We start from the raw sequence: 20,169 nt of genomic DNA, 5'->3' as shown, positions 1-20,169 counted from the left end.
TCATTCATTCATTCATTCATTTTCTCTTCGGCTTAATCCCTTTATTAAACTAGGGTCGCCACAGAGGAATGAACCGCCAACTTATCCAGCATATGTTTTACACAGCAGATGCCCTTCTAGCTGCAACCCATCACTGGGAATCATTATTATTATTATTATTATCATGATGATTATTTTTATTATTATCATTATTATTGATATTATTATTATTATGATGATGATGATGATGATTTTTATTATTATCATTATTATTAATATTATTATTATTATTATCATGATGATGATTATGATGATCATTATTATTATTATTATTATTATCATAATAATGATTATTTTTATTATTATCATTGTTATTGATATTATTATTATTATTATTATTATTATTATTATTATTATTATTATTATTATTATCATGATAATGATGATTACTATAATTATCATAATTATAATCATTATTATTATTATTATCATTATTATTTATATTATCATGATGATGATGATCATTATTATCATCATTATTATTATTATTGTTATCATGATAATGATCATTATTATTATTATTATTATTTTGTATAATATTTATTATTATTATTATTATTTTTTTATTATTATTATCATGATGATGATGATGATGATTACTATTATCATTATTATTAATATTGATATTATTATTATTATTATTATTATCATTGATATTATTATTATTATTATTTGCATTTTTAGGTAACTTTTTTGTATGCATTAGCAATAATCTGTCATGCGTTTTCTTGAAAATAGAGTAAGTTAATGTGAGTTACATATCTATTTAAGATGAAAATCATATTTTCAAGAGTATGCAAATAACAAATCATACACAAATTATGATTGTACATCATAAATGTAATATAACCCCCCCAGTATTAAATAGTAAATATTATGTTATAATATTATATTAATTTTAATTATATTGTGTACATATACAATATATATATATATATATATATATATATATATATATATATATATATATATATATATATATATATATAGCGACATGGTGGCACAGTGGTTAGCATGGTTGCCTCACAGCAAGAAGGTTGCTGATTTAAACCCTAGCTGGGTCAGGTGGCATTTCTGAGTGGAGTTTGCATGCTCTCCCTGTTTTTGTGTGGGTTTCTTCTGGGTTCTCCGGTTTCCCTCACAATCCAAAAACATGCTCTATAGGGGAATTGATGAACTAAATTGTCCGTAGTGTATGAGTGTGAATCAGAGTGTATGAGTGTTTTCCAGTACTGGGATGCAGCTGGAAGGGTATCCGCTGTCTAAAACATATGCTGGAAAAGTTGGCGGTTCATTCCGCTGTGGAGACCCCTGATGAATAAAGGATTAAGCAGAAGGAAAATGAATGAATGAATGAATCAATCAATAAATTAATAATAATAATAATAATAATAATAATAAATTCTTGGACATTTTTACTGCACAAATGTAATTTATTTATTTTCTTTGTCTACTTTTTCTTACCTTAATCTAGTGACTTTCTGGTAGTTTATCGCACTTTTCATAAATTTATTTATTCATTCAGTTTCTCATCGCCTTAGTCACTTTATTAATCAGGGGTTGCCACAGCCGAATAAACCGCCAACTATTCCATTTAGTTTTACACAGTGGATGCCCTTCCAGCTGCAACCCAACACTGGGAAACTCCCTTACACTCTTGCATTCTCACACATACACTACGGCCAATTTAGTTCATCAATTCCCCTATAGCGCATGTGTTTGGACTGTGGGAGAAACCGGAGCACCCGGAGGAAACCTTAACTTAATTTCTTCATGCTGTCCCAACAAAATTTATGTGGAACCCAGCATTTCTTTTACAGTGTATTTTGTGTGTGTGTGTGTTTGTCAGGTTTGATCTGTCCCGTGGCAGAATGAGCTCTAAGGGAGGCACAGCCCTGTCCCGACGCAACTATCGCCTGGCATCAGACACAGACAAACCCAAAGTCACAGGTATTACCCTATGAACCACAAATTATAATCAATTAATATTCAATAAATCATACACACGACTTTAATTTTGATGTATGTTTCAGGTATTGTCAATGAGAAGCTGCTGAGCGACTATCTGCATCATGTGTTTCCCGCCTCCAGTAAGCAGGGGCCAGCATCTGCAGCGTACAGGTTGGGCTAATATATGTTTGTGTTTACTCTAGAAGCTAAAATTAACACACACACCGAGCCAAATGTGTCTGAACATCAGCACTGTGGGAATATGAGGCAGTGTAACTCACAAGTAGTAGATTCAAATATTGTACATGGCTTGAAATGTACTTTTTTACTTGGTAGCACCGGTGCTCCCAACTTCAAAAATTTAGGAGCACCAGAAAAAAATTAGGAGCACCCACCAAAAATGATTAAGCACCGCTGCAAATTGTATTTTAAAGGATTTATTGTATTTTAAAACAACATCAATTAGGACTAACAAAAACCAGAAACAACTATAACTAATGCTGTGATGACATTGATGTTTGTGTGCAATAATTCCAAAATGAATGTCAAATAAATATAAAATATTAATGATGATGAAAATGAAAATAATAGTAACTACACTGAAAAAAGTGTTGCATGCAGAACTGTTGCAAACAATTTATTTGTGTTGAATTTAAACAAACAAATTAAGTTTAGTAATGTTCAACTTAATTTGTTTGTTTAAATTCAGCCCAAATAAATTGTTTACAACCTCTTAATGTAAAGAAATTGAGTAAATCCAAGGAATTATCTTTGAATATTTTTTTTCAGTGTATGAATTACATTTCTCATCATCATGCTGCCTTGAATGCAAGTTTTCTGCTATAAAAAGTCTGTTATTTTACAAAATATTTGTAAAATATAAATACAGAAATGTATTTTCAAAACAGTCAACAGTAACTAAATAGAAAATATATATATACACCTCAAAAAAGAATAGACAAAAGAAAGTAAGTAAAGTCTCACTTCTATCACTCTTTAAAAGTTTTGGTTTCAGTTTGTGTCAATTTAAATGTTCAGTCTGAGCTAATTTTCATTTTTCTGAGTTAGTGGAAAAGCAGGCGAGTCAGCCGACCCAATTTATAAGCAGGTTGAGCAGGATTCTTGTGGTGACCACAAGCGGAAATACCGCTGTTTGTTATGAGCCGCAGTTTCAGTGTAAACTTAGTAAAGGCGAGCTTCTTTGGTGATGATGTGTAAAGATTTAGATTTGACTTTTAGCGGACATTTGCGCTGAACACGCAGTGAACGCAACGCATCGAGATTCGAACGCTTTCTCCGAATAGCTCGTACTCGATTGATCTCAGCTGGCGGATCATTATTCACCACGTCATGATCGCTCTTATCTGCGCCTCAACTTTAGGTGGGGTTTGCAAGCCTGCGTGCTTTAAGTTTTCACTCTTCATTTGCATTTCCCGTGGTCATAAAAGCTCCTTCCCTGTCATCTGACAGCGGAATACCTTGCGTGATTGACGGCTTATATAAACCAATATAGCGGCAGGGAAGAGCGATTCAGCACGTTTTTAGAAAAAATCAAAACAGGTCGCACTACAACCATTATCTGCAGTCGCACTAATGCTCCCATATATATTATGAGGTCGCATAGATTTATTTTCGGGCGCATATGCGACCAAAATGGTCGCAATTTCGAGCCCTGTTGTAGTTTAAAACATTGTGAAACATCAAAATCTGTGCATTGTCCATTAATATAAAAAGCTGATCAGACGTATAGGTATTATGAAGTAATATAAATAATGTAGAGTTTTATACTTTATATTTATCATTTAAAAATAGCTTTAATTAGCAAATAAAACACAAGGTAGGCCTACTTGGGAGAAAGAGGATACCTCTCAGAGAGTTTTAGAGGCTGTCATTCATTCATTCTCACCATACTCAAGGTCTTGGTCTCTTGTTTATCCTCATAGCATTTACATGAGATAAAAGAAGGGCATCTTAACTTCATCTTTCATGAAATGCAGTTGCCGTTTAATGCATAAATCAGACTCAAAGTAGCGCAGCTCCGCAAAACAACATGTTATGAATGCATGCTACACTTTAGACTGTACATTGTGTTTTCTTTTCCTTATAATGCAGGTAAGGGATGTTTACATTTGCCATTCACTGACAGTCAGACAGGCTCATCCAGTTCATCAAACATGAACTGGATGAGCCTGTATCATTTTAAAATTAAAAACGAAAACGGAATAAAACAGTTTCCTCATAAAAGACGGAGTATCAGCGGATTGCTACATTGAAAATCATATGATTCGATTCTTGCCTTCTGATTGGTTCTCAGGATATAGCGGCTTTTGCTTTCAAAAGCAAGTGGGATTTAGCGGCTTTTGCCAATAAACTGTTATTTCTGAATGCGCTGACGCTGGGATTTAGATGATTTGAAGCAAATCTATCTGTTGAACATGTACTACGTGCCTAAATCATTCACTTAATGTGCTCATTTTTGCGGAAGTGGCGTTAAGCAGCTTTTGCATCTGAACTCTTCATATATATATATATAAATACAGTTGAAGTCAGAATTATTCGTCCCCCTTTAAATTTCTTTTCTTTTTAAAATATTTTCCAAATAATGTTTAGCTGATTCAGGAAATTTTCACAGTATGTCTGATAATGTTTTTTTCTTCTGGAGAAGTCTTATTTGTTTTATTTCGGCTAGAATAAAAGCTGTTTTTATATTTTTAAACATAATTTTAAGATTTTTTTAACCTAATTAACCTAGTTAAGCCTTTTAAAGGTCACTTTAAGCTGTATAGAAGTGTCTTGAAAAATGTCTAGTCAAATATTATTTACTGTCATCATGGCAAAGATAAAATAAATCAGTTATTAGAGATGAGTTACTAAAACTATTATGTTTAGAAATGTGTTGAAAAAATCATCTCTTTGTTAAACAGAAATTGTGGAAAAAAAATTAAACATCTTGTATTAATGTAAATGCTAGTTGTATATTTTAATTATTATTACTGTTCTGTTTTAAATTGATTCACATTTAAAGTAAGGCAGTAAATGTGTGAGTGAAAGCGTTATTTATTGATCAGAATGATTGAAAACAACTATTTAATACATTTAATGATTTCAAAAGCAAGTGGGGTTTAGTGGCTTTTGCCAACAAACTGTTATTTCTGAATGCGCTGACGCTGGAATTAAGATGATTTGAAGCAAATCTATCTGTTGAACATGTACTACGTGCCTAAATCATTCACTTAATGTGCTCATTTTTGGCGGAAGTGGCGTTAAGCAGCTTTTGCATCTGAACTCTTCATATATATATATATATATATATATATATATATATATATATATAAATACAGTAGAAGTCAGAATTATTCGTCCCCCTTCAAATTTCTTTTCTTTTTTAAATATTTTCCAAATAATGTTTAGCTGATTCAGGAAATTTTCACAGTATGTCTGATAATGTTTTTTTCTTCTGGAGAAGTCTTATTTGTTTTATTTCGGCTAGAATAAAAGCTGTTTTTATATTTTTAAACATAATTTTAAGATTTTTTTTAACCTAATTAACCTAGTTAAGCCTTTTAAAGGTCACATTAAGCTATATAGAAGTGTCTTGAAAAATGTCTAGTCAAATATTATTTACTGTCATCATGGCAAAGATAAAATAAATCAGTTATTAGAAATGAGTTACTAAAACTATTATGTTTAGAAATGTGTTGAAAAAATCATCTCTTTGTTAAACAGAAATTGTGGAAAAAAATTAAACATCTTGTATTAATGTAAATGCTAGTTGTATATTTTAATTATTATTACTGTTCTGTTTTAAATTGATTCACATTTAAAGTAAGGCAGTAAATGTGTGAGTGAAAGCGTTATTTATTGATCAGAATGATTGAAAACAACTATTTAATACATTTAATGATTTCAAGACTACAGTTAATTTTATATATATTTAAAAAATTGTCCAGACACATTGTGCAGTATATGAACAGCACAAGTGAGTATTTAACTACAGACAGGGATTTTATATATTGTTTTTGCTCATATTTTTTTTATCGTTAATAGTTGTTTTATCTGACTGTTTGTCATTTACTTTGTGGGAGTTGATGCAGGTAGTTACAGGGGGAGGGGCTTTTTATTCTAGACTGTATCTGATTGGACAAAACCTGTGAAGTGCTGGATGAGTCATCTGTAGTTGTTGCTTTTCAAGAGTAGCTAAATCTGTTTGACTGATTGTCAAAAAACACAAAGGACAGAAGTTTAGTGGTTAGTTAAAGAGTTGTTTAAATGTTGGTCGTGTGGGAGTCTCAATCTAGCCCTGTCCCGCGCTCTCCCTTCCAGCCAGTGTCTGGTTACTGGAGGTGATCTATACATAGAGCATGATGGGACATGAAAGAAAGCTGACACTCACAGAGCGGCTGATGTGTTTACATATGATCATCGGTTGTCACAAACAAACGCAGTGATGGCCATCTGTCACCCTTGTTTAAAGCCGTACTGCTGCCATGTGACACCTAACATGAATTAATGCACAGATATTTATCTTAGATGGAACGTTTTAATGGGTTTGTCAAGACATTAATGTTTATGTTAGCTCGAGAAAGCCAAATACAGAAGCTTAGGGAATGTTAGCAGTACTTTAAATATGCTAACAACTTGTTGAATCATATCAGCTGTTTGTTAGCATGATAACAAAGCTGTAAAAATTTTTACCAATGTTGCTAGTGTGACAAACCATGATGGTATGTTAAAAAGTGTTTAAAATATGTTTGAAATGTGACACCGACATGCAAAAACATGCTAGCAATGTTATTAACATGCTAACACAAAAGTGAAAGCATTTCTTGATAAAAAAAACCTAACAAATAGCATAGGGTCTTTTTGCTATGAGTTGAAAAAGGCCAACAATTTGAACAAAGATGCTAACAAAAATGCTAGCAAAGTTGTAACCACGGTTATAAAACACAGTAGAAGCATGTTAAAAGCATTATTTAAAAAACATAGTTTCTAATAGCATGGTAGTTTGTTAACGCATGATCCCAAAGATGTGATAAATTATAATAGCATTAGCAACATGCTAAAAAGTGTTAGAAACATGTGGAATTTGCTAAATTATGTCTGCAGCACATTGAAAACACGCTTAAACTAGCTAACAATGTTAATAATGTGCTAACATCTACATAAAAAGCACTACTCGCCAACAAAACAGAAAAGAGCCTGTTAGCATTTAATTGAAAAGGCTAGCATGTTAAAACATGCCAGCATACTCATTTGTGAAAGCATGATAGCAAAGTTGTAAAACCCTTTTATTGTAAAACATTGCTAGCTAGTTTTAACATGTTTTTAGCATGCTGCAAGCTTTCACGTGAACACAGCTGCTGCGCTCTCGCATCCAGGTTAATCATGAACAACTCAGTGCGCATGCGCTAGTTGCACTATCGCGGTCTGATTATGTTTCAATCAAGGTTCATATGCATCAAATACATAACATCTGTGCCAAACATTTCAACTGACGAACATATTAACAATAATACAACAGTATAGCCGTATAGCTCTATCTCGGCATCTTTAGACTCCACTTTTAACTTCTGTATGAATAAATGAACTAGGGTTGGGCGATGTTGAACAATTTGGCATCGTACAATGTCTAATGTGAAGCATCGCGATGGACGATGCCATCGTCGACGTAGGCAAGGGCTGGGGGTGGTTGTTAAATATCAATTAATTCATAGAGAATTAGTTAATTGTAGCTTACCGTTTTCACTACATGACCCACATGGTCTTTGCTTAACCCATAACCAAACCATAAATAAATAAAGTTACACACAAATGACCACCTGTCAATCACTTTTTTTCCGCGGGACTCTGGCTTGAATAGGCAGAGTGATATGTGACGATCTAATGGCTTTTCCCACAGCTGGTGGAGGAGGCGAGAGTTTGTTCAGGGTTCACTGTAGTGCATACATTTTCATTGTTTTCACTGCAAAATCTTCACCGCATGCACAAATTTAAGAAACATTTATGCAGAATGCATCTTTGCACCTAAATACGCCAAAGGCAGCACTCAGGGACGTATTAAAACTGTTGTTATGTGAACTTGCTGAAGTAAAAATGCCTGTAATGCTTGCCCCGCCTTTGTGCTCTTCTTATTGGCTCACTGCTCTAGAACTGAACGCAAATGATTGGTTATTATCAGCTGTCAGTCACTCAGTCAACAGCCCCTTTCACACATACAGACCTTTCCGAAAAAATTACCGGCAATTCTCCGGAAAGGTGTGTATGTGTGAACAGGCCCTTTTTGAAAGTACCGGTAAATTCGTTCTGGCTGTTTTCCGGAAAGAGAAGTTGTAACATTACCGGTAATTTGCCGGAATGCTGCACTGTGTCAATGCAGAAGGAAGATTGCCGGAAAGAGCGCATGCACGTCTAGAACGTGCTGACGTGAGACGTCTGCTTTAGCCAATCAGAACAGTCAGACGCGTTTACGTCCACGCGGTTTATGAAAATAAGAGTCTTTGAATATTTTTCCCAGACACATTTAGCTGCAAATTCATTCAAATTTACATTCACTGTGAAGTCTGTGGGACGGGGTTTGCAGGTATCAGCGTTTGCCCCTGATTCTACATGTTTTAAGAGCGAGAGGTGCTGTATAATCCTTCATTTAATCCTCATGATGCTGTCAGTTGTGCAGCTATATGTAACATTTAACACAGCTCATGAAAAGACCGTTATTGCTATTAAGAGGACATGCAAATAATAAGTTATATATCAATATAAATGTGGGGCGGGGCAATGGATCGCGATGCCGCCTCAGCATTGTGAAGTTTGTCGGCCATCGGCCTATCGGGGCACTACCCTAAAATGAACAAGTCAATGCATTAGTGACCGAATGCATGATTTTTTTTTTTAGATCAATACACCATTATCTGTTATAATCTGGCAACCCTTGTTCATATTGACCCTTGATGATGATGTGTGAGTGTACTGCGAGGACCAGTTTAACCCCTGTCACGCTGTGTGTCTTTTTCCTCTAGGAAAACGTTGACATTACAGGATCTTGGAGCTCATCTGGAGAAGCTGCTGGCTGAAGATAGCGCCACTGAAGACGGCAGAGGTCCGAAAACCACATCTAAACGCACTGATTACACTAATTCTAAACTGTTTACACAATGTTTTACTACAATGTAGAAACCTAAACGTTTATTTCAAGTTAAATATACTTATTATTCTGTATTCATGATGATCACATGGCCATTAGCTCCAAATATCTATGCATAGATTGTTACAGTGATGTCTGTAAGCTGTGTATTAATCAACTTGTTTTAGGTGATTGGCTAATGTGTATTCATATGTACTGCTTTATGTCTTCTTTTCTGAACAGATCAGACAGAAGGCAGCCTTGGACCCTCAACTGTTGTCCTGGATCACAGCAGTGGGTTTGAAGGGCTCTTATTTGTTGATGATGACCTTTTGGGGGTGAGAAGTTGACCATCACATTGCATTCCATACACAAATACGTACAATTTTGAGCTTTCAAGACAACTTTACAGTTAACTGGATCGTAAAGTTTGGTTACAGTCTTAGATTTTACTTGGAATAAGCCTAGCCTGAAGGTTTTAAATGGTTAAAACGTATACATGCTAGCATGCTAGCATGTTTCTAAGATGTCAGTTTCTGTCTAGCATAGTCTTTCATGCTAGCAACATGTTTTAGGAAGACTAATATGAAAGCTAAATACAACCGTGTGTTTAACATAGTATGCCTATTAACATTATAAGCACATTTTAGCATGATTTAGCACTCTGCTAGCATGTTTAAACACACAGCTAATATTTCTAACTTTATTTAACACACAGCCAACATGTTACTAGCAAGTTGGCACCTATAACGATTTATCATATGACTAGGAGGAATAAATACTGCTAACTTGTCATTAGCATGCTAGCATTATATTGCGAACATGTTTCATGTACGATTTAACACTGTTAACATATTTAACACATTGCTTAATTGTTTCTAACATGATTTATCACACAGCTAACTTGTTGCTAGAATGATTTTTACTAGCTTGGATGACTTAGCACATGATTATAACATTATTATAATGATAACAAGATTTAGCACACTACTAACCAGTTTCTAGGCATGTTGCTTGCATGAATTAGCACACTGCCTGCATTTTTTTATCACATTGTTAACATGTTTTAACATGATTTAGCACACTGCTAGCATGTTTAAACACAGCTAATGTTTCTAACCTAATTTAGCACACAGCTAACATGCTACTAGCAAGTTTGCATGTATAACAATTTATTATATTGCTAGGAGGATTAAATACTGCTAACCTGTCATTAGCATGCTAGCAATATATTGCTAACATGTTTTAAGTACGATTTAACACTGTTAATGTTTAACACATTGCTTGCACGTTTTTAACATGATTTAGCACACAGCTAACTTGTTGCTAGAATGATTTTTATTAGCTTGTATGACTTAGCACATGATTAAGACATTATTATAATGATAACATGATTTAACACGCTATCAACCAGTTTCTCGGCATGTTGCTAGCATGAATTAGCACCCTGCCTGCATTTTTTTAATCACATTGCTCACATGTTTTAACCTGATTTTGCACACTGCTAGCGTGTTTAAACACAGTTAATGTTTCTAACTTAATTTAGCACATATAACAATTTACCACTGTTAGGAGGATTAAATACTGCTAACCTGTCGTTAGCATGCTAGCAGTATATTGCTAACATGTTTTAAGTACGATTTAACACTGTTAACATGTTTAACACATTGCTTGCATGTTTCTAACATGATTTATCACACAGCTAACTTGTTGCTAGAATGATTTTTATTAGCTTGGATGACTTAGCACATGATTATAACATTATTATAATGATAACAAGATTTAGCACACTACTAACCAGTTTTTAGGCATGTTGCTAGCATGAATTAGCACACTGCATGCATTTTTTAATCACATTGCTCACATGTTTTAACCTGATTTTGCACACTGCTTGCGTGTTTAAACACAGCTAATGTTTCTAACTTACTTTAGCACATATACCAATTTACCACTTTGTTAGAAGGATTAAATACTGCTAAACGGTCATTAGCATGCTAGCACTATATTGCTAACATGTTTCAAGCATGATTGAGCACTGTTACCATGTTTAACACATTGCTTGCATGTTTCTAAAATGACATCAAACAGCTAGCTTGTTGTTAGGATGTTTCTTATCTGCCTGGATGACTTGGCACATGATTGACATGGCTTATAACAGTGTTTCTCAACCATGTTCCTGGAGGACCACCAGCACTGCACGCTTTTCTTGTCTTCTTTGTCTGTTACATCCACTACTGCCTCACCATATTGCTAACATGATTTAGCAATTTCTAGGCTTGTTGCTAGCATGATTAGAGTTTCTAGGCATGTTGCTAGCATGATTTAGCACACTGCTTGCATTTTAAAGCACATTGTTAACATGTTTAAACATGATTTAGCACACTGCTAGCATGTTTAAACACACAGCGAATGTTTCTAGCTTAGTTTAGCACAGAGATAATATTCTTATTTTTAACACTACCATATTTTAACACTTCAGCTAGCCTACCTGTTTACATAATTTAGCCTTTTTCTAGCATTATGCATCAAAACCTTTTTGATTTTGTATTGTTTGACAAGATAAAAATACAGTTTTGAACTGTCAAGTCATCTTTAAATGTTTTCAGGATTGCCAGAAATGTTTGTTATGAGAGCACATTGGCGTAGTTTGCATTTTGAAACTAATGTTTACTGTTAAATATGCTCATACGTTTTGCGTTTCACTGGTTTCAAGGTCATCGGCCACAGTAACTTCAGCTCCATTAGAGCCACCACATGCGTTTACAAAGGTAACCTTTCAGTAACATGGTAGTTTCAAATTGTTATTTTATTTATGGACTAAATGCAAACCAGTTGTCACTTTTTTAATGTTTCTAATTGTTTTTAGGGAAATGGGTGTATGAAGTTCTCATCTCGTCTCAAGGCCTAATGCAGATCGGATGGTGCACACTAAACTGCAGATTCAACCAAGAGGTACAAACCTCCATTTGAGCTCAAAACTGCAGTAACTGCATCATGCAGAGGTGTATTTTGAAGGGCAGAGCCATACAAATTGGGTATTCACTCCAATAGTCAGCTAACTCCTATGGGAAACTTTCCAGGTCCCAGAAATTACGTCGATGATTACCCTGAGATTACACAACGATTGTTTGCTCTGCCCTTTAAAATCATTTAAAAAGTCCTGGGTTTGGATTAATCCATCTGTGAAAATGGTTTGCAATTGAAATATTGACAAATGGGAGACCCGTTTGATCTGTTTGTCTTCAGGAAGGTGTTGGGGACACGCCAGACTCATACGCCTATGATGGAAACAGAGTCCGCAAGTGGAATGTGACAACCACCAACTACGGCAAGGTGAAAACACACAGAGCTTAACGGAGGGGTCATGCTCGATTTAGAGTGCAAGTTTGGTCGACCTTGATGGTGTGTTCATGGCCTGTTTGTTGAAAGTCGTTGAGTCAAAGTTGTTTTCTAAATGAAAGAAGTGATTCTGAACTACCTATGCAGACCTCTGCAAGTTTGCCAGTCTGTTGGCTTCACTAGACACCCCTGATCAGCTTTGGCTGCTGTGTGCTGTTGTTGAAGCTTCAGTTCTGTAAAAGCATGTTTAATGTGCATGTGCATTTAGATTGAAATAACACTGGGTTTGTTTGCAATAGTGTCATCTGACCAGTTACGAAGGAATGGTTTGCCTGACCAATCATAGCAGAGTAGAATAAAGTCATCTAACCAATCAGAGCAGAGTAGGATCATCTAACCAATCAGTGCAGAGTAGAACAGGATCATCTAATTAATCAGAGCAGAGTAAGATCATCTCACCAACCAGAGCAGAGTCGGATCATTTAACCAATCAGAACTGAGTAGGATCATCTAACCAATCAGTGCAGAGTAGAGCAGGATCATCTGACCAATCAGAGCAAAGAAATATCATTTACCTGATCAGAGCTGAGTGGAGCTATTTGACCAATCACTGCAAACATGTTTATGTGACCAATCAAATCAGAGCGGAGCAGAATTATTTGACCAATCAAATCAGAGCAGAGAAGGGTCATCTGACCAATCAGAGCAGAAGAGTGCCATCTAACTAATTACTACAGACAGGTTAATCTGACCAATCTGAGCAAAATAGGAATATCTGTTAATTCACCTGACCGATCATAACATGATCATCTGACCAATCAGAGCATAGCAAATTCATTTGATCAATCATAAGAGGATCATCTGACCAGAGCAGAGTAGATTCATCCGACCAATCAGAGCAGAGAAGGGTCATCTGACCAATCAGAACAGAATAGAGTCACCCGACCAGTTACTACAGACAGGTTAATCTGACCAATCAGAGCAGGGTCATCTGACCACTCAGAGCAAAATAGGATTATCTGTCCAATCAGAGCAGAGTAGACTCATCTGCCTAATCACAACAGGCTGGTTCATCTGAACAATCAGAGCAAAGGAGGTCTGTCTGAAAAATGTACCAATTAGAGCAGATTAAATTCATTTCACCAATCACAACAGGCGGTTTAATCTAACACGTCCGAGTACAGGGTAGTCTGACCAATAACTACACACAGGTTCACCTGACCAATCAGAGACAAGATTTGGGATCTAACCAACCAGAGTAAAGTAGGGTCATCTGACCAATTAAAGCACAGAGATTTGTCATCTGACCAATGAGAGTAGAGTAGGCTAATCTGACTAATCAGAGCACATATATTTGTCATCTGACCAATCAGAATAGAGTAGGTTCATCTGACCAATCAGAGCAGAGATTTGTGATCTGATCAATTAGAGCAAAGTAGGGTCATCTGACCAATCAGAGCACAGAGATTTGTCATATGATCAATCAGAGTAGAGTAGGTTCATCTGACCAATCAGAGCGGAGATTTGTGATCTGATCAATTAGAGCAAAGTAGGGTCATTTGACCAATCAGAGTAGAGATTTGTGATCTGATCAATTAGAGCAAAGTAGGGTCTTCTGACCAATCAGAGCACAGAGATTTGTTGTATGATCAATCAGAGTAGAGTAGGTTCATCTGACCAATCAGAGCAGAGATTTGTGATTTGACTTATTAGAGTAAAGTAGGGTCATCTGACCAATCAGAGCACAGAGATTTGTCATCTGACCAATTTGAGTAGAGTAAGGTCAATAAACCAGTCAAAGCAAAGGAAGGCAATCTGACCAATTTAAGCAGAGTTGACTTGTCTGACCCATCACAACAAACCAGGCAGAGTAGAAGAGGGTTATCAGACCAATTAGAGCACAGTAAGATCATCTGCCCAATCAGAGTATCGTAGACTCTCAGATAGGCGGGGTTTAGAGAGACAGAAACCTTAAATCTCTACCAAACAATGTGAGAACAGCTTTAGGAGAGCAGCAAACATAAATTGGCACAACAGAGACTCGTTAGGGGCTAACTGATAATAGTAAAGTTCTTATAATGACTCTTAGTATTCATCAGTGTGTTCTGTTGATTTGCTTGTGTTTAGTCGTGGGCTGCTGGCGATATCGTCAGCTGTCTGATCGATCTGGATGAGGGAACCATTACGTTTTGTCTGTAAGTATAGTTATACTGTCTGATTCCCATTGAAACTGTGGTTTGAAAGCAAAAATAATTGATTTAAAATGTTTCATTTGTACACCTGAATGAAAATGTGTCTAATAATAATGTGTGGATATTCTCTTTAGAAATGGACAGTCTCTAGGTGTTGCGTTCAGCAATATTAAGACGGGGCCGGGAGTCGCATATTTCCCTGCCATCAGTCTTTCCTTCAAAGAGTCTGTAGCTTTCAACTTTGGCAGTCGTCCTCTCAGATATCCTTACTGTCTACATGTATATTTTGTGTGCTTAAATGTAACAGATGATTGACAAAACGATTGTGTGTTTTGTAATAAATTGTGTATTTAAAAAAATAGCTTCATAAATGTATAACTGCAACTTATGTGTATTATTTAACAAGGTGTTATGTAAACGTATGCTTAATATTAGTAGGATTAGATAAGGATTAAATCAATCATAGGATATATGTGCAGTATATCATCAATTAATCATATAATAATAGAATATTTTTTAAGTTGTTTGATCTTTTTATTTTTAAGAATAAATAAAGTTCATATTCCACAACAACAACAACAACAACAACAATAATAATAATAATAATAATAATAATAATGATAATAATAATAATAATTACAGTAGTAATAGTAGTATTAGTATTAATAGTTATAGTAATAGTAGTAATAGTACTAGTAGTACTAGTAGTAGTAATATAAAAAGTAGTAGTATTATTAGTTGTAGTAATAATAGAAATAGTAGTAGTAATAGTAATAATAATAGTAGAAGTAGTAGTAATAGTAGTAGCTGTAGTAGTAGTAATAGTTATAATAATAATAATAATAATAATAATAATAATAATAATAATAGTAGTAGTAATAATAATAGCAATAAAAAAGTAGTATTAGTATTAGTAGTAATAGTCGTAATATTTGTAATAGTAGTAGCAGCAGTAATAATAGTTGTAGTGGTGGTAGTAACATTAGTAGTGGTAGTAGTAATAGTAGTAATAATATTAGTAATAGTCGTAGTATTTGTAATAGTAGTAGCAGCAGTGGTAATAGTAGTAGTAGTACTAATAGTAAACGTAGTAGTAATAATAATAGTAATAGTAGTAGTAGTAATAGTAGCAGTAGTAGTAGTAGTAGTAGTTGTAATAGTAATATTAATAATAGTAGTAGTAATCGTAGCAGTAGTAGCAATAGTAGTAATAATAATAGTAATAATAGTAGTATTTGTAATAGTAATAGTATTTGTAGTAATAATAATAGTAGTAGTAGTAGTATTTATAATAGTAGTAGTAATAGTAGTACTAGTGATAGTAATAATAGTAGTAGTGGTAGTAGTAATAGTAGTAGTAATAGTAATAATTATAGTAATACCAGTAGTATTTGTAATAGTAGTAGTGGTAGTAGTAGTAATGATAGTAGTAATAAGAATAGTTGTAGTAATAATAGCAGTAGTAGTAATAGTAAAAGTAGTAATAATAATTTTAATTGTAGTATTATTTTTAATATTTGTAGTAGTAATAATAGTAGTAGTAGTAGTAGTAATAGTAGTAGTTTTAATAGTAAGAGTAATAGTAGTAATTGTAATACTACTACTACTAGTAGTTGTAATAGTAGTAGTAATAGAAATAGTAGTAGTAGTAGTAGTAATAATAATAATCTTGTATTAATTTGTGTGTAAATATTATTAATAAGATTTTAATACAATTTATTTATTGTAACAATATTGTAATAATTGTGTAGAAATGTTATTAATAATATTAGAATACCATTTATTTATTATTGTATTAATTGTATATACATATTATTAATAATATTATAATACTCTTTATTTATTACGTATAATATTAATGGATTAATTGTATATAGATATTATTAATAATATTATAATAATCATGTTTAATTTTTATTGCAAGTAGAGCTTAACTTAATTTATACACAAGATACCACAATAACCATAGAAATGTCTTCATTGTTGGATTTAATTTATAGATGTATTAGTAACAATAAAATATTTCTACTGGAAACGCATATAAAAATAAATACACATAAATGCTTGTAAATCATGTTAAATAAAGTTGAACTTAATTGCACTTTCCCCCTCATGTAAATATTAAAGCACAAAACAGAAACCCCTCAAGTCCTTAACTCATCAGTCCATCACGTACCCTGTGGAAGGCTACCTTCCTCTGCAGAGCCCACCAACCGCTGACCTCATCAAAGCCCACAGGCTTCTGGGATACCTCAAGACAGTCCTGTCCACCTCCATCGACATGCAGGTACACTTCCTGACCCCAGAATAGCAGACATTGCCTCCACAGAAATGTAACCTGTCGTCACTTTGAGGCAGAAAAACCATAATTGTGTTTTGATCAGGAGGAGAAGATTGTGGAGAAAGACAGCAGCGTCTGGCAGCTTCACGGAGATCCCACAATCCTGGTCACTCTCGCTCACATATTCAACCACTTTGCACCTCTTATGGTAAACAAATCGCAGTAAATGGACAAAAAAATCACTGTGTTTATGTAATAAAGTGCTTAATATACTGGTGTGATTTCTAACTGTGTGTTTAGTGTAAAGTGTATCTGGTGGAGGACGTGCTGATGAACTTTCTGCTGAGTATTCTAGAGGGTGGAGGATCTGTTGATGAACATCCTCTCATACAGCAACTGATGGACCTTTTCTGGCTGCTCATGGAGGTAAAAATGTAATACTATACCATAACTGACTATACTATACTTATACTAGACTAGACTATACTAAACCATACTATACTATACCATAATAGACTATACTATACTAGACCATAAAATACTATACTATTCTATACCACACTATACTATAATATAGTAGACCATAAAAGACTATGCTATACTAGACTAGACTAGACCATACTAGACTATACTATACCATAATAGACTATACTATACTAGACTAGACCATACTATACTATACCATAATATACTATACTATACTAAACTAGACTATACTAAACCATACAATACTGTACCATTACAGACTTAACTATACTATTCTACACCAGGCTAGACCATACCAGACTATAATGTACTACACTATACTATGCTATGCTATACTATACTATGCTATACTATACTATACTATACTATACTATACTATACTGCAATAGACTATACAAGACCATACTATACTAGACTATACTATACCATAATAGACTAGACTACACTATACTAAGTACTATACAATACTAGACTATAGAATACAATATGAGACTAAACTATACTAGACTAGACCATGCTATACAAGACTATACTATACTAGACCATACTGTACGAGACCATATTAGACTAGACTAAACTATACTACACTTTACTACACTATACTAGACTAAACTACACTACTCTAGACTATGGTAGACTAGACCATACTATACTATGGTATACTATACTATACCATACTATACTATACTATACTATACTATACTATACTGTTCTAGAATATACTATACTAGAATATACTATAATATACCATAACATACCATAATATACTATACTACACTATACCGTAATGTACAATACTAGACTATGCTATTCTATACTAGACCATGCTATACTAGACTAGACTATACTAGACCATAATACACCATAATATACTACACTGTACAATAAAATACTAGAATTGACCATACTATACTATACTATACTACACTATACTATACTATACTATACTAAAATAGACAATGCTAGACTATACTTTACTGTACAATACTATGTGAGACTATACTATACTATACTAAGTACTATAAAATACTAGACTATACAATACTATATAAAACTAGACAATTCTAGACTAGACCATGCTATACAAGACTATACTAGACCATATTATACTAAACCATATTATACTAGACCATACTATACTACACTAGACTAGACTAAACTATACTACACTTTACTATATAACACTACAGTAGACTAAACTACACTATTCTAGACTATGGTAGACCATACCATACCATACCATACCATACCATACTATACTATACTATACTATACTATACTATACTATACTATACTATACTATACTATACTATACTATACTAAAATCACACTCGATAAAACACTGCACAAACACTCTGACATTTTTCCTTTGCATGTGTCATCATAAGGGAAAGTCCCGCCCACTACCGACCATCTCTCTCTCATTAGCACAAACAGCCCTGAGTGAGAAGCAGCTGTCTGCCATTAAGGTTTTGAATCTGCCACTATGCTGACACACCGGTGTTTATTGCTCTGCCCTTTTTTGAAAAGAGCAAAATCTCATTTGAATTGAAAGCGAAAGTCACCAAAACGGCACAATTTGGTTCAAAACCTAAAAGAGGGAATTTTAAAGAATTATAAAACATTTGTTTGGTATTTTGAGCTGAAATGTCACACATACACACTCTATAGGGACATTAGAGACTTAATTCACATCTTGTAAAAAGGGCATAATAGGTCCCATCTGACAGTGCAGTGAGTTTGCTGTAAATTTGATGACTCTGTATGTTTTCCTGTCCTCCTGCAGGACTACGAGGTGCGAGAGTGTCTTAAACAGCTGATGATGTCACTGCTCAGAGCGTATCGCTTCTCTCCCATCATCCCTGATCTGGGCTTTCAGGTGAGAAACACAAATACACAAGCCTTATACAATACTGTCAACATTATCAACACACACAGCAGTGTCGGCTTGTGAAGAACCACACTGACTAGAAGGGCATGCTGGGAAATCATACTTCAAAGCACAGCAGCGCTCAACGTCTGCAGAGAGACGTTGATTGTTCACGGCCATTATCAGCTGTTTGCACGTCCCACTTGACATAAATGTGTTGTTAAAATGAAAACGACTCATGTGCTTTGATTCAGGCGGGCTGTAATTCGTTTTAATGAGTTTGTTAGATGTCCACGCTCGCACTGGTGGATTGGCAGCATGTTTATTTCAATAGTTTTGTTGTTTTCGGTTGGTGTTTAATAGATTGCAGTGAAATGTGCTTGTTTTTCTGTGTCCTGCAGATTCATTACCTTCGTCTGACCACTGCAATACTGCGCCACGAGAAGTCCAGGAAGTACCTGCTCAGCAACGTGCTATATCCTCTGTATTTACTTCGCAGATGCTTTAAAATGGCTCACTATTGGAATGATGCGAAATTAAATGTGAACCAGCCTTTTGGATACACTCACCGGCCACTTTATTAGGTACACCTGCCTAATTGCTTATTAAAACAAATTTCTATCAGCCAATCAGCAGCAACTTATTTTTTAAACATTTTAAATACAATGAGTTTGTCTGCGCTAATAGCCTAGTAGTGGTTAAATGAGCCGACATATGGCACTCACAGCAACCCAAGTTCGATTCCCAACTCGAGGTCCTTTATTGATCATTCCCCTCTCTCTGATACCTATGCTTTCCTGCCTCTAACCTCTACTACCCTATCCCATTGAAAGGTGAACCCCCCCTAAATAACTATAAAAAAAATAAACGTAATGGTTATTGTATAGTTGAT

General features: G+C 34.5%; 1 protein-coding gene across 2 annotated transcripts in view; it reads left to right on the top strand.

The window, feature by feature from the left end:
- Positions 1-20,169, top strand: part of rnf123 (ring finger protein 123) — a 237,633-nt gene that overhangs the window by 1,352 nt on the left and 216,112 nt on the right. For both annotated transcript variants that reach the window (XM_087304671.1, XM_087304672.1), the window contains exons 2-15: positions 1,889-1,989; positions 2,073-2,160; positions 9,006-9,085; positions 9,353-9,447; positions 11,823-11,877; positions 11,976-12,061; positions 12,356-12,442; positions 14,576-14,643; positions 14,775-14,900; positions 16,813-16,927; positions 17,025-17,129; positions 17,222-17,347; positions 19,194-19,286; positions 19,679-19,752. In XM_087304671.1, the coding sequence (XP_087160797.1) occupies positions 1,911-1,989; positions 2,073-2,160; positions 9,006-9,085; positions 9,353-9,447; positions 11,823-11,877; positions 11,976-12,061; positions 12,356-12,442; positions 14,576-14,643; positions 14,775-14,900; positions 16,813-16,927; positions 17,025-17,129; positions 17,222-17,347; positions 19,194-19,286; positions 19,679-19,752 (1,277 nt within the window). In that variant the 5' untranslated portion in view covers positions 1,889-1,910. The remainder of the gene's footprint in view (positions 1-1,888; positions 1,990-2,072; positions 2,161-9,005; positions 9,086-9,352; positions 9,448-11,822; positions 11,878-11,975; positions 12,062-12,355; positions 12,443-14,575; positions 14,644-14,774; positions 14,901-16,812; positions 16,928-17,024; positions 17,130-17,221; positions 17,348-19,193; positions 19,287-19,678; positions 19,753-20,169) is intronic.

Source organism: Danio rerio, chromosome 22 (assembly GCF_052040795.2).
Source record: "Danio rerio strain M-AB ecotype USA chromosome 22, GRCz13ab, whole genome shotgun sequence".
Lineage (NCBI taxonomy): Eukaryota > Metazoa > Chordata > Actinopteri > Cypriniformes > Danionidae > Danio > Danio rerio.
This window is presented reverse-complemented; position numbering and strand designations above follow the sequence as displayed.